Source organism: Larimichthys crocea, chromosome XVIII (assembly GCF_000972845.2).
Source record: "Larimichthys crocea isolate SSNF chromosome XVIII, L_crocea_2.0, whole genome shotgun sequence".
NCBI classification, from domain to species: Eukaryota; Metazoa; Chordata; class Actinopteri; family Sciaenidae; genus Larimichthys; species Larimichthys crocea.
Genome location: NC_040028.1, coordinates 16,407,341 through 16,422,497, shown reverse-complemented (window position 1 = coordinate 16,422,497; position 15,157 = coordinate 16,407,341). Strand labels below are relative to the sequence as shown.

The window sequence follows — 15,157 nt, the reverse complement described above, 5'->3', positions numbered from 1 at the left end:
TTAATGCAGTGCAAGACAACATCTGACAGAAGATAAATGCACTTCTTTGGTCCAAACCATCTGCAAAATGAACTTAAATGTCATGACAAAGCTTCAGTGAGAAGCCTGGATACTCATGATAACACAGTATGCACTATTCAAGACTATTCTGCACACACTCCTTTCATGATTATTGTTCGCCGGCGTAGCCACCGTACAAGAGAGTCACACACACACACTCCCCACAAATAGGCTTAACTCTCACAGTGTCACTCTTAGCTTTATTTTCTTGTAAACATTTCCACTTTTCATTTTCACAGGGGTGAAAGGCTGCGGAGCAGAGGAGGGATTTAATGCTCCTCAAACACTCTGAGAAGCAGAGCATTATGCTGAGGGGCTGCCCGACCTCGGCGATGGGTGAATTCGCTCGGGCTGTTGAGCTAGATGACCTGTTTATTTGGACTTGCAGAGCGCATGTCTCAGGCTCCGAGGGCCGATCAGTGAATATGCTGTACACCGTCTGCCGTGATGGGTTTTACAGCCAAAATAAGCAACACTAACTGCCAAATAGTTGAGCACGGAGGAGGAGAAGCATGTCTATTTACTCCTCACAGCAGCTTCAATTAAACAAACAAAAAAAAAAAAAAAAGGGGGGGAGATCTGGTTAAGGATTATTTTATTACTTAGCATTTTGTACAGTTTTCTACCATGGAAAAATAACATGTAACATAAGACTGTATTTACAATTCCATTTTTACAAAATGTCTTTACAAGTATTTTTTTTTTTTTTGCCGGGTTCAAAAACTTGAGACTAGAACACACACACACACACACACACAAAAAACAAAAAAAAAGAACATACACATTCACACACATCCAAACCAAACTTTGTAATACACACATAAATAAATATAGACATTCACTGACTGTTCCACGACAAATATTTCTACAGCCAAGAACATGTACAATTCATCATTTCCACACGAGTTATAATTTCATTAATAAACATTACGTATTACTCCCAATATAATTCTTTGTTAATCTGTTAATGAAATATTGCTAACATATTGAAAAAGGAGGTAACACAGACGTTATTTCATGCCAACAGAATGCTAACGGTTGTCATGCAAAACCATTACGAGCTTTCAATTTGAAGCGCGTAATTCATTTACAGCTTCAAAGAAAAAAATCAAATGTACTACATGCAACATACTATGTGAAATATTCTGGGTTAGACAACAATGACTTTTACTTTTTAGTTACATCATCCATCAGTACTGACTGTGTGCCTAAGCGCCTCTTTAATGGGTAACACAAAATAAATAAGAGGGATTTATACTTTTCTTTCTTCACGGATAAACAATTCAACAGTCTTCAATCGAGTCGCCAGAGGAGTTGTTTTTCTTTAAAGCCGTGAACTAATTGCTCGACATGAATCATCTGATTTCAATTTTTCGATATAATATCTCGTCGCTGCACACAATGACAGCATTTGTAGGCGTTTCCTGGGTCTTACTTTTAATATTTCATAACTTCATGATGAGGTGTGAGGGGGGGCGTGCTAACCAACGCAGAATATGAAACCCTTTGCGGTATGAATTTCACTGTACAGGCCGAGCCCGTCCGGTGATGCGTTATCAGTCAAGAGAGAGAGAGAGAGTTTAAGTAGGAATAGCTGATGTGTTTTTTTTTTTTTTTGCGGAGCCTAGAGAGGATGGACCCATATTTCACGATCAGGGAGGGGGGTCAGTTCATGGTCTGGTGCGCTGTTTCTGTTTGGTTCCACACATTCCTTCCTTGACAGACAGGAGCAGAGAGCCACTGGTACTTCTCCCTATTAAGGGTTCACCTCCACTTGCGACTCAGTGCCTCTCTACTGATGGCTTCTGGTGGTGAGAGTGGTGCTGCCGGAGTCTGGGTCCTGAAAAAAAAGAAATAAGAAAAGAAATAAGAGATCTGCCGCTGCAGATACACATCAGCGTTTAACTTCTTATCTAGGCCATAAATACTTTTTACATCCTCTCTTTTTCGCTGAGATAAACACCCGGAGTTAAGTGTGTCTTTTCCGGTAAAAACACAAAGTAATCAGCATCTTTTCTTGCTGATTTTTTGGCAGCTTAGGGGGGGGGTAATGGAAATCAGCTGACAACATTGACATACCCCCTTAAAAAGTTGATATGGTTGGCTATTTATACATCCAGCAGAGCAACATTAGCATGTGCTTAGAGTCGTGTTTCTGGCAGTCGGATGAATGCGAGGTCGATATTCACTTTCTTTTTAAGCTTTGTCTCGCGCTGCACCGATTCATCACGGAAACACCTGACACTTTAGCTGCTAAATGCTTCCACTATTTATCTTAGCTATTCGGTGCTGGGCAGGTAGTGTAAAAGGGTTTTTCTAGAGATTTTTATTTTTTATTTTTATGCTGAAAACAGCTGCCTGCTGCATCTGGAAATGATGCTAAAGAGAGCACTGACAGTGAACCAAAACAGAGTTTTAGAGTTGTGGGCTGGAAAACCAGAACAGTAGCTGAAAGACACTAAAACGTTCCACAGCGCTGTGGGGAACTACTGTAATATTTTGTGGGTTCATGACTTTGAGCAATCTCTTTTACATACAACTAGGCATGAGATTTATTGCTGATATTAAAATATGTATCTAGTGATCATATTTTTACAGGAATAGCTTTGGGAACTTGTTTTTCTGGTGCATGAGCTCCCTAATTAATATTGTATATCTCATTTGTTTACAGATTAAGTGTAAGAATTTGCTGTTTTATGTACTGGACTATGTCTTGGCCTCTGAGCAGAGGTCTGATAAAGCCCGGCTAGTCATTTCCACTTGTTTCTAGTCTTCGGCTAAACCCGGCTGCTTGGCTGTAGCTTTATATTTATTGCACAGACGCAAAAAAAAAGTATTGATCTTCTGACTTATCGCCAAAAGGCAAATAAACACATTAACTAAAATGTCAAAATACTGCCGTAAGGATAAACAGCTGCCGATCGAAACAATAGTCCCCAACGCAACCGCACAAGTCAAAATAAAATACCACATTAGTGGAAATGATGAAGTGCCAGAAGATTAAACTGAGCCGACAGCAACTTTGAGACTTACGGTGTTGAATGACGGGTAATATGTTCGGGGTCTGGAAGGTCTTGACCGTGGCTGGACCTTCTCCTCCAGTCGTTATGACCTGCACCTCCAGTCTGTAGTAGGTGGATGGTCGCAAGTTGGACACTACGAGCAAGTTATGATCCTGCCAAGAGAAGGGAGGAGAGCAGCAGAAGACATGCAATCAGTTGAAATACAACAGAACTGTGCCTTTGAATTTGACAGGACTCGAATCGGAATGGGCTGCGGACCAAGGGAGTACCAGATGCGTAGCTGTCTTTGCACAAACCACAGACAAAAACAAAGACTTTGTTTTCATAAGGCTTGCTGTCTCCCTTTTCTTGCTGCCAGCTTGATAAAGTGTGCGGTGGGTGGTTTTATTTATAGACAAGCTCCAGAGGCTGGGAGGTGCAGATAGGCGGAACGTGTTGTTGATGGAGAAGATTATGTCAAAGAGCGGCTTTTTCAGAACTCTCGCGGAGGATGAAAGACGAAGACGTGAAGGCAGATGAAAAGGTAGAGGAGGAGAACTTCCAGCAGGACACAACACTTCCTTTAGATCTGTGCCCGTGTCTGTCTGCACACCACAGCTTATCACAAAGATTCATGCAAAGCGGCCACAACACTGTTATCCTCAAATCACCCTCACCTCTGACAGATGCCATGAAATGAAAATGCTGGAGATAGCACATGCTTCGCTAAGGGAAGGGACACTTTACTGACAATGATAAAGCATTCTCCCCGTGCTTAATGGAAGCCTAATCTGTCTGCGGCATTTGAAAACAGTCTGCGCTTTATGGCTACTCTGAGAAAATCCTGGTTTAATGAAGACTTACTGGAGGCAGAATCTGGGACTGGGAGATGATGCTGTTGGGGAGGCTGTTTTGCCGGCTTTCGGTGGTGATCTCAGCCCAGGTGACCTGGAAGCCCGTGATCCGCTGATGGGGAGCCACCCTGGACACGCGCCACAGGAAGTTGCCGGTGATGTTTCCCTCGTTGATGGAGAAAGACGCCGTCAGGTTCTCCGGCTTAGCCAAAACCTTTGGAAGCCCCAGAGCTGTTGGGAGAAAGGCGGTCTCGGTCACGGCGTTTGATATCACAGGAACAGTTCAACATTTTATTGTTTTCTTGCTTGGGAGTTAGATGATAAGATCACTACGTCTCGCGTGTCTGTGTGCTTCATATGTCGCTTCAGCAAGCAGCCACTTATCATCACAAATTAATGTTATTTCTTGTTTCATTTGTGAAAAAAAAACAAAATGTTCATTGGGGGTTATACGTTGGATTATATCAGAGCCGGGTGTGATTTCCTGGAGTCTCCCAAGGTGACAACAAGGCGACGCGAGCTACAACGTGTTAAACAGTGAGATTTAAAGCTGCTGGAGTGAGGATACCCCCCTGCTGCTTGCTGTAACTTCATATTTATCACACAGACATGAGAGAAAACAAAAGCATTTCCCCAAAATCTCACACATGATTATAACATCTTATGTCTGATGCACTGACAGCTGAACACTCACCTCCCTCCCCCGGGCAGGGGATGTGTTTGTGAGTCTTGCTCCGGATGGTGGCGCAGGACGGGGTGAGGAAGGTGGTGCTCTCGTCCTTGGAGCGTCTCTTGGACTTGAGCATGTGAACAGTGACTTTGTACTTGCAGGAGAACAGCAGGCCCGGGAGGTTGATGTAGTTCTCCTGAGCCAAGAAACACATTATTCAGCCCTGATGACTTTGACATGTCACCCAGGTCAGGTCCCATGGAGCTTCAGAGATAATTAAATACACAGCGCCAAGGCAGATCACATTCCCACTAAGACCTCAGGAACATGCCCCACATTACAGGACTACTTTGAACGCTCACATGGTCGGGGTTAGACCACTATTCTTCTATTCGGCTTACGATATAAATGATTTTTTATCGCTTCCACATGCGGCAAAACACAAGAGGAACTTAATTAAGAAGCTGCGACCAAAGTGTATTCATATGCAATTTAAAAAGAGATCCGTAAATCCATGTTAATGAATTCAGACTTACACTCTATACGCTCGTTTCAAACTTTAATCATCTATTGATCTGAAAAAAAAAACTCCTTTCTCATCTCGTATCAAGGAATCCAAAAAAAAAAAAATCATGCTGACTAGTGGATTTAGATCTTGCATTTGTAATAAAAGAGATTCCACGTTAATAGGCAGTCCCCTGAGAAAGGGTGTGTGTATATTCTCTCTGATATGGAACAGCTTTGATTAAAAGTGAATGAGGCGCTGTGCTCACATAAAAGCACAAGCCTGGAATCCTTCCCAGCGATCTATAGAAAATGGATGTATATTACCTAGCAACCAGAGCGCCGGTCCCCGAAGAATGTGTTGATTGCCAGGCCTCTGCCACCCTGTATCAGCCTGAGCCCCAACAGTTAACCCCCACCCCGCCACCCCCAGACTCTCCCGACGCCTACACACAGACCTTAGTGCACCCTAAAATAAAACCCCATGCGGGAGCATGGCTGGGGCTGTTGGAGGTGAATGAACCCCCATTCCGGGAAACAATGTTTAAGTAAATGCGTTTTATTGGCCAACACACCACATGCCTGACCACACAACTGACTCATAATATTCAAAACAACAGCCAGTGATTTGCCCAGTGCAAATCCAACGCAACAGGGCTTCGGCTCGTTCAGCGGAGTTGTTTTCTTTAGCGGGAGCTGTCCTTTGAAAGCATCAGACAAAAAGGTCAGGCACGTGCTTTGCATAGCGCCGGGGCTGATGATCAAGCCGTAGCTCTGTGCATGCTGCACTCTGCGATCAAAACCTCGGTTTGGAAGCTGTGCAGAGCCCGGGTTTGCCGGGTTTTTGACTAACCTGCGTGACTGATTTCTCTGGTCCTCGGGTCTCGTTGTGGCTGCAGTACTCCGGCATCCACTGGACGTGGTAGCGACTCACAGAGGGATCTGAGACAAAGAGAGGATGAGCAGATGTCACACAACAAAGACAAAACTCTGTACACACCTTTAGGAAATGTAAAAAATCCTCTATTACAAGAGAAAGTCCTGCAAATTTCACTAAAGTGAAAGGAACTTTAAGTAGTATGAGCAAGATGTACTCGAGTATTAAACATGAAGTACTCATTAAGCAGCAGAAAGTCCCTTGTTAGAGTTATATTATTGTATAATTGTATTTATTACTAGTATAAAAATGATTAATGTATCAACAGACAGCAATTTTTATGATCAAATTCAGTCACGAAGTGAAATGATGTGAACATTTACCGGCTCAGAGTTCTCAAATATAATAATTTGCTGCTTTTCTCTTTATGGAACAAATTTTTCTGGACATCTGAGTGACAAAACATGCTGGAGCAGGCGTCTTTCATTACTTAATAATAAAGATATTCCTTGATATTCCTTAGTTTAATTAGTAATTATTCTGGGAAATTTAACTTTACAAAACAAGGTGGAGGTACTTCTGTATATACACCGGTGTCTAGGTTCATGTAACTATTAGTGTAATCATTGTGTTTATAAGGACAAGATGCTGGAGTAATTCATTAAGTGTGATTCAGTCGCTGTGCTGCTGCCGTCACAAGCATCTTTTAGCGAAACACAAACCGCTCTCGATGTGGGCATAAAAGTTTCATTTGCTTTGGACAAAACGCATCGAATGAATATTACAAACAAATGTAGTCGAGTAAAAAGGAAAAACCCTTCAGCCCCTCGACGTCTAGTACATGAGAACAGAGTGGATGAAGGCAGTTATCTCACAGCGCTGCATCCACTGAACATTAATCTGATATCAAAAGACAGTCCGACAGGCTGGAATGATTAACTGATGGGTATCTCACAAATTACAACACCCCCCTATCCGAGATCTGATATCGCTCTTCATCGATGGTCACGATAAAACGTACGTCTCTGAAAATAACATGAAAGCGCTTCCCCCTTTTTGTCTTTGCATTAATTTATTAACATGATTTCCCTGTTGCCCAAACGTTTCCGTTCGTTCGCTGAAGGCTCAGTTCCCCCCCAAAAAAAACCAACCAACTTTTTCTGCTTCGACTTTAAAGGATTTGCATTCTCATCAGCTTGGACTGGCAGCCTCGGTCATGCTGGGACACACCAACTCTCTCAGCTGCAAGCTCCGGCAGCAGCAGCGGCAGCAGAAATTTCGCTTCATTACCGTACAGTAGCACCTCCTGAGCTCATCGGCGGTGTTTATCCGCCCATCACTTTCATATTATGTTACTGGATTTAATATTCATTCGACTGTGTCGCCTGGATATGTGAAATTCTTCTCCGATTAATAATTGAGTTATGCTATGTTTGCCCCTCGGCGCGGGCCTGGGTTGTAGTGGGGAGATAAAAGGGGTCCTTTGAAGGCTTAGACACAGATCTGGCACTAGGAGCCCCTGAGGTCTTTGGAAGCAGAAGAGAGGAATTACAGGGAACCGGGAAATCAGTAAAAAATAAACAAGATATGCTTAGCCAGGTCTGACGGAGAGGGGAAGCGGTATGTAAAACAAGAAATGGGACATGGAAATCAGGTAGAGAACAGAACCTCGGCGATGTTCGATAAATCACGACTGGAATCGTGCCTCAGAAGTGCCGCCACCGCCGGATTGCTGTCTATCGTCTGGGTGTCGGGCAGACAGCGATATATTATCTGAGCTGGTGTACAGTAAGGTTTCTCTTACGTCTGCTGGAGACAACCCAGAGGCCCGGGCTGTTTTGGATCACAGAGACAATGAGTGAGAGTTTAATCATAGTTCAGTTAACCTGCCCCCTTTTGTCTGTCACACAAACCAGATGTCCAGAGACTCCAAACTCTCCAGGCCATCTGCACGTCTGTATGTTTACAGTAGTGGAACCCAGGTTGTCAGGAGTCAAAGCCAAGGTCATCCTTCAGACTAATGAGTGGCAGTGGCACATATGTACACACACACACACATGCTGCAGACCAGCAAACAAGAGACAGAAAAAGAAGCTGGACCAGGGATTAACTCTGCACTGCAACACCATGCTCGATCCCCGTCAGCATCACTCAGCTCTCAGAGTGCAGGCCAACCTCGCTCCAACAGCTCTGGGCCAACTCTATCTTCCCCTTACTCTTACTCTCTCACTCTGATTCAGCAGTTGGTGTCTCACCAGGCCTCTCCTTCAGCCAGGGTTTGCATTCTTGACTCTAAGATGTGGAGTTTGGCTGAGGCGATGACATATATTAGTAACATAACATAGACCAGTGAATGGGACTTGACAGGTTACCCTGAGAGCATGGCTTTCAAGGTTTCCATATTTCCACTCTGGTATTAACAGAAGGGTTGGGGGGGGGGGATGGACGCCGCTGGGACAGGCATTCCTATAGGCTTTAACCCCTTGTGGTGCTTCAACCCATGACCGTTCCTGTTCCCTATGACATCAGGTCTTGTAAAACAAAAAAAATGGGCCGCTTCGACGGCTAATGCGTGAGGGGAGAGGATCTATTAAATACAGCTGTCAATAAATCCCATCGCTCGGCTTAGCTCTGTGTGTTTATTGTTTCTTACTAAACAGTGGCTCCGCTCTCGGAGTCCGTGTGCAGGTTTACACCAATTTACCCGGCAACTCACATTACCCCAGCTCCAACAAAGACACATTGTTTCATTCATTTCATTTACACCATCCGATGCCGCATTTCTAAACGGAATCATCCATTGTTTGAGCGACTGGGATTCAGCCATAACATTTTATTATGGCACAAGCGGTGATTAATGGGCATAATGAGGTACTAATTGGATTCTGACAAAGCTATAAATCAGTTCAATAGAGTGCGCATACCTCCCCGGTTCTTCCAGTAGACGCGGACCTGCAGCTGGCCGTCCTGGTAGAAAGGCGTGCCTACCTCCAGAGGGCCAGAAGGGCGTTTAGCCATGGTCGAACTAAGAGGCGATATCTCCTCCTTCTTTGACTTGAGCACTGATTTTGCTGGGAAGAGAAAGGGAGAAATGTTTGCTGCTGTAGCTAAGACACACACACACTGACTGTGTTGTGGCAAACTCTCCGGCATGGTAACAGAAACACACACAATTATTTCTTTGTAAGATCACAGCAGTTACAACACGCTCTTTATGCATGAGTGTGGCGTAACTCGATGGGTACACGCAGCAACTACAACTGCCAAGGTTAGAGGTTCAATTCCCTCGCGAGCCACACGTGCTTCAAAATGTACACACTGTGTAAGCACTGAGGCTCGGTCTGTGTGTTTCCTAAACACACGGGAGCTCCGAATGAATGCAGATGTGCTGTCAGCGTACCTTGGCCATTCCTGCCTTTTTTTTTTCTTTTCAATTCTCATGATGATTGTTTGCCTGAAGACTCTCGGTAATTTAGGAAAACTTAAAACTCTCAAGAGACACAAACAAACAGCACGACGATTGCATTCTGCCGAGGTTGATTCGGCATCAATCCCATGTGGAGCCGCAATCACAAAACTGCGGCACCGTCCAGGTTTTGTGTTTGATTTGAGGCAGTGCGTGATGCTGCATGTGACTCTTAATTGCACCTTACAATGCCTGTTTGGTTGCCACATTAACATCAGCTGCATCTGACCAAAACTAAAGGTTGTTTTTTTGCTAAAAGTACTCATAAAAATGGCATTCACTCAGTAAAAAGAAGATGTCGTGCAGCCATCCTAGCGACTGTGTGAACCTGTGCCCAGCGGTGATTTGAGCTGAACGCATTCACAGTCACAATCTTACATTTTAGCACATTAACATGCCAGATCTGGGAATGTCATTAGTATGGCAGAGATTTAGTTATAAAACAAAATGTGAAATTTTTTGACCCAGACGAAAAGAAGTGATTACGATTAATCCTGGTATGGGACATGAAGGTCTGTACCAAATTTTAGTTTCCGACACTCCATCCCAATCGATATTTCCCTCAAAAGCCACATATGTGAACATCATGGTGGTGCTAGAGGGGAAGTCAGAGGATCGTCAAAGACGTTAGGATACAATGAATGTCCATCCATCCATCCATTATCTGTAGATAAACAACCATTCACACCTACGGGCAATTTAGAGTCACCAATGAACCTGTTAAGTGCATGTCTTAGGAGGAAGCCGGAGTACCCGGAGAGAACCCACGCTGACACCGAAGGACATGCAAACCCCACACAGAAAGGCTGCAGCCGAAGTTCAAACCAGGAACCTTCTTGCTGTGAGGCAACAAGGAATGTGTGTAGCAAACATTATGCAGATGCATCAAGTAGATTTCGACCCCGACCTTCAGTTAATTAGGATTCGTCTTCTGTTTGCACAGAATTTCATGGCAATCAATATAATCGCTGTTGAGATATTTCAGCCTGGACCAAAATAGTAAAACCGACCAACGATATAGCAGCAAAAGACAAAGTCTGTCAGCTGGATGACCAGCAGGGAATAAGCGCCAGTGTTTACCTGACTCATTATTCTGGGAGGTGCTGAAGTGGAGAGAAGCCTTGGTGCTCTTCAGGCGCACCTGTCCCCAGTATGTGACAGCCTGCAGCTCCACGGTGTAACTGCTGTTTTGTTGCAGCCCCTCCAGATCCACCCAGCTCTGAGCCTGTGACAACAGAAAACACACACACATGTTGGCATTTTGTATGTCACACACACACACACACACACACACACAAGGCCCCCTTGTCACTGTCCCAGTCATAGTTCCAGCTTGGCTCAGCCTGGGCCAACTCGAGCCTGTGGGAAAAGCCCCCCTGTTTATTAAGAACACATGTGGAGCTGAGGAAGGTATCGTGGCGAGGAGATAGCCTTCGGGGGCTTTGTGAGGGAGCCATGTTATCAGAGCCTCCCAGGGCTTCCTCACTGTGTTTGACTTGCAGCATTCCACCATCAGCGTGAGCTTGATGAGTTCTTGTTATTGACTGTGCATGTTTTGACATTCCTCTACCAGCAGGCTGCTTTCAAAGCCCCGAGGTGCCAAAGTGGAAACCAGTAGTACATGTGTCAATAGGTGTCTGGTGTCTCCCACCTCTATCGCCTCTGTGCCACATCTGCTATGCGTTTCATAAACTAATTCAGGAGAAGACTCTATAGAGGTGTGCGTGGACCGTCTAGACAATCCGTCTTTCTTTGCTCGAGTCTTAAAAAACGAAATGCTCATCACAGACGCCGAGCCACAGGTATGTCAGGTCATACGTTAGTGGGTATACGCCAAATTTATTCAGCTATTCATACAAGAGGCTTTGATTTATGAGGACGGACAACGATCTTGTCACATGATTTATCTACCAGGTCGATTCAATTCACATATGCTTATTGACCCATCGCATCAATCTTCGACGGTCCAGTCGAAGATCGCATACATAATTGTGTAATTTGTATGTAAAAACACATTTGTAATACTATGAAAATATTAGTCTGCGGCTTTCGGAGTTGTCCAAGCCAGGAAGTCCAACTTTGTTAGCTCTTAGCTCGCCTGTTTGTTTAAGCTTTTATAACCAAATTGTATTTATCTTTCTTTGTGATTGCAAGTGGGTTTTGTCTTTGTGACATCCCAGACAAGAGGCCATAAAACTCTTTTTTTTTTTTTTTTTTCTGGTCGAGCTAAATAGTTGAGAACGTTCCAGTATGGAAACTAAACAGTTCCAAGGAATTAACGGTAAGAATCAATGCTATTTTCCTTTAAACATGATATCATTAGAGAACGCTTCTCGCATGTTTTCAGCTCGTTTGTCCCGTTTTACAGCCTCCCTCAGTTTAAAATACACTGTGAGAGATGATAACAGGAGAATGGCTGTTTGAGTTGTGGTTATGCAACCGCTCGGCTTTGAGAGATCTTTGTTCAAAATAAGACAAGATAAATAAATAAAGCCATGTTCCACTTCAGAAATAGCCGAATTACACAATCAGAAAAACCGAGAGCTTCGAAATCCCGACAAAAAAAAAAAAAGAGAACAACACAAATTGAGATATTGAAGAAACGCAGAGCCTGAAATCGTGATTTATCGCTTTAAAAAAGGCTATTTATCACACTTAATGTGTTTTCTTTCAAAGCTTAACGGTGCGTTTAAGGGTCCTTTCATCAGTATAAGAAATTAAAACAAAGAAGAACAGATTGTATCAATCTGTGTGTGATTGATAGCCTTGCGTGTATATATATAAATAAATTCAACCCCTGCTCCATGTTTATCCTTTTTTTTCTCCACTGCAGGCCAGCGTGGATATTTACAGCGAGGTGTTGAGGCCAGAGGGGAAGATGCTGAGATAATCCTGCACAAGATTCTCAGAGAGAGAGAGAGAGAGAGAAACACACATCACTAAGACATGGTGAGAAGATTACCCCGTTGGTGGTCTTTCTCCTTTTCTTCTTGGATGGCACCATGGACTTGGTGGGCACGGTCCAGCTCCAGAACACTTTGTAGTGATGTACGGGGATATCGGGCTCCTCCGGCAGGGTCCAGTTGAGGCGAGCTGTCACCAGGCCTTCGTCGCCGAGCGTCACGTTCGTGACGCGCAAGCTGGTCGGGCTGGGAGGGGCGGAAGGATCTGAAGACATGGCAGCAACACGAAACAACACTGTCAGCGCGAACAGATTTTAGTACATCTGTGGACATTTAGAGAGGAAGACAAAGAGGGGCCCTCTGGTTCTTGTATGTGACAAATCTTGAGCCAAGGCAGTTTTCTTGCACGTATGATTTCACGTTTAACGTACCACAGGCCAAGACACCTTTCACCATTTGATGGCGAGCTTAACGGTTAGGAAGGGGGGAGGGGGGGCAGTATGACACTGTGTAAAGTAATTAGTCCTCCACTGACAATCTGCCATGAGATGTTATGACAGGTGTCATGTCATGTCCATGACAGCGTTCAGCAGGACCGAGAGCGCAGGTCAAGAGGTTAACAAACACATGCTGCTCACTTTGGCTCCACACTCAACATTCCTGTACCGGTTCTGCTGTGACCCAGCCTGCTGCTGCTGATGTCAGCCCACGGTGCGAGGTAGGAGAGAGGCAGGGCCACATGCCAGACGCCGGACCGGAGGGAATAGCCCTTTAATGAGAAAATGATTCACGCCACAGCCCTGCTTTGGCTCCCCCCTTTCTTATCCTGCCCTCTCCCACCTGAAACACATTTAATCCAGGTCCAAAAACACAAACCGGACACATCGGTTCTCCATACCAGCTGATTCTGGCTGCGCAAGATAAATAAGCCAGTCAGTTCTTACAAATTGCCCTAACAAAGTGTAGTAGTGCAAAATTGCAATCAGATGATATGGCTGTACTATATAAATAACAATGGCATGACAGAATCGCCAGGAGCTCATCAAATCTATGACAGCTCCCATCAATCTATCAACGTTCTGGCACTGATTGGCCTGATTGGAGATCGGTTTCCATCCCTGCAGCAGAATCCCTTTCCCACCTGGTGTCTGGCTCTGTCTGACAGCCATCCAGAACGCTCCGGGGAATAAATGTATGACGAAGGCTTGACAGGACAGGTCAACACACACACACACACACACACACACAGACACACCACCGCCACCAAACACACTAATACTTTTTGCATTTGGCACAGGTTTTGAGTATTTGGCAGAACATGGAAAGCACTTAGGACGCCTGCCAGTGCACCACTACAAAATAACATTCATGTGTATTAATGAATAAATAACACAAGTTTGGTAGAGTATACTTATGTGCACTGTGCATTTTTTTAAAGATAAAAAGAACAAAGTCATCCTGCACAGTGCAGACACAATTTTTTACGTGACATGCATTTAAAAAAAAGGCACCGAACTCGAGGCTGAAGCGGTGGCTCTGCCTCTACACGTCAAACAAACACGCCGTCTAGATGCAGAGTCAGATTAGATTCAATCTAGACACAACCTGTAATCCCCGGGAACCGCAGAATAATTGGCCGTTGCTTTAACAAATGCCATCTGCGGCACAACACTGCGATTTTTGTGTCATTCGGCATCCAAAGTGCAGAGTGGAGGAGTCGAGCGCATGGGAGGACTAATCTGCGACAAAGATCTGAAGCTCGGGCCTCGGTTACGTCAATCCCTCTGGAGGCAAGACAACACTTGCATTCATTTGAAACCTGCAATATCCTGACTAATTCAGACACATTACATTTTATATGACTGTAAAGAGGGGGAAACCCCTCGTTTGAAGAACCGAAAATGAAGATCTGGTTGCAGCACAGAAACGAAAATGTTCTCCGCACCCCAGTCCCTCCTCATTACTCCAAATCTACTTGGCGTCGGCATGAATTACCCTCTCCACTTAGCACATATTTACAACTCTGGTTTAACTAGGTAAACGCACGAAATCGAAAGGTTTAATACCTGAGTACATTTTTAAACAAACAAATCTAAGACGTGTTAGTCCAAAGTGTTGAATGTATGTTTTTCCTTTAACAATCATTTCAGTCATAATCGGTTTGCTGCTGCTGCTGCACGGAGCCCTGAGGTCAAGCAACTCAGGAGTGAATCACACAAAAAAAGGTAAACATGATTTCAATTCTCACAAAAAAAATCTGTATTTTAATCCCCTGAAGAGATGCAGGTGAATAAGAGATGCGCAGCAAAATACACAGTTTCTTTGAGTCTGTGATAAAGCTTGGCTGAATATTCAGCACATGCACTTGGTTTGCTCAAGATAAGAAGTCAAATCAGGTTTTAAAAGTCTTTCCCAAAGGCTCCACCTGTTCCAAGGTCTTAACGATAACAAATGGAGGGCAGTGGGTGTCAAACAGGAACTTAGTCACAAAGCAAGGCCACACACACACACACACACACACACATAAGTGCATACACACACGTACCTCTGGAGGAGCGGAAGTGTTTGCTTGGCGCAGTGAAGCCACGGGTCCCGTGGACATTGACAGCAGCGACTCTGAACTGGTACCATCTGCTGGCTCTGATGTCAGCCAGTTGGACGCGCTCCTCTGCAGTCTGAGGGACAGATGAAGGGGTGGGTGAGCAAACCGCAGGGGTCAGGGTTCACGCAGGGTCACAGCCCCCAGTGTGAGTTTGCTGCCACATCAGTCATCTGCGTGTTTCTCTTTGCCAAACTTTCAAAGACACTGCGACTGCGAGGA

At 44.5% G+C, this 15,157-nt stretch overlaps 1 protein-coding gene across 1 annotated transcript in view; it reads right to left on the bottom strand.

Moving 5' to 3' along the window:
* Positions 1 to 643: 643 nt before the first annotated feature.
* Positions 644 to 15,157, bottom strand: part of anos1 (anosmin 1) — a 41,026-nt gene continuing 26,512 nt past the window's right edge. Inside the window, exons 6-14 of the mRNA XM_019263171.2 lie at positions 14,882 to 15,011; positions 12,396 to 12,601; positions 10,514 to 10,658; positions 8,892 to 9,038; positions 5,944 to 6,032; positions 4,611 to 4,782; positions 3,927 to 4,147; positions 3,094 to 3,235; positions 644 to 1,900 (exon numbers count right to left, since the gene is read on the bottom strand). Coding sequence (XP_019118716.1) covers positions 1,842 to 1,900; positions 3,094 to 3,235; positions 3,927 to 4,147; positions 4,611 to 4,782; positions 5,944 to 6,032; positions 8,892 to 9,038; positions 10,514 to 10,658; positions 12,396 to 12,601; positions 14,882 to 15,011 — 1,311 coding nt within the window. The 3' untranslated portion in view covers positions 644 to 1,841. The remainder of the gene's footprint in view (positions 1,901 to 3,093; positions 3,236 to 3,926; positions 4,148 to 4,610; positions 4,783 to 5,943; positions 6,033 to 8,891; positions 9,039 to 10,513; positions 10,659 to 12,395; positions 12,602 to 14,881; positions 15,012 to 15,157) is intronic.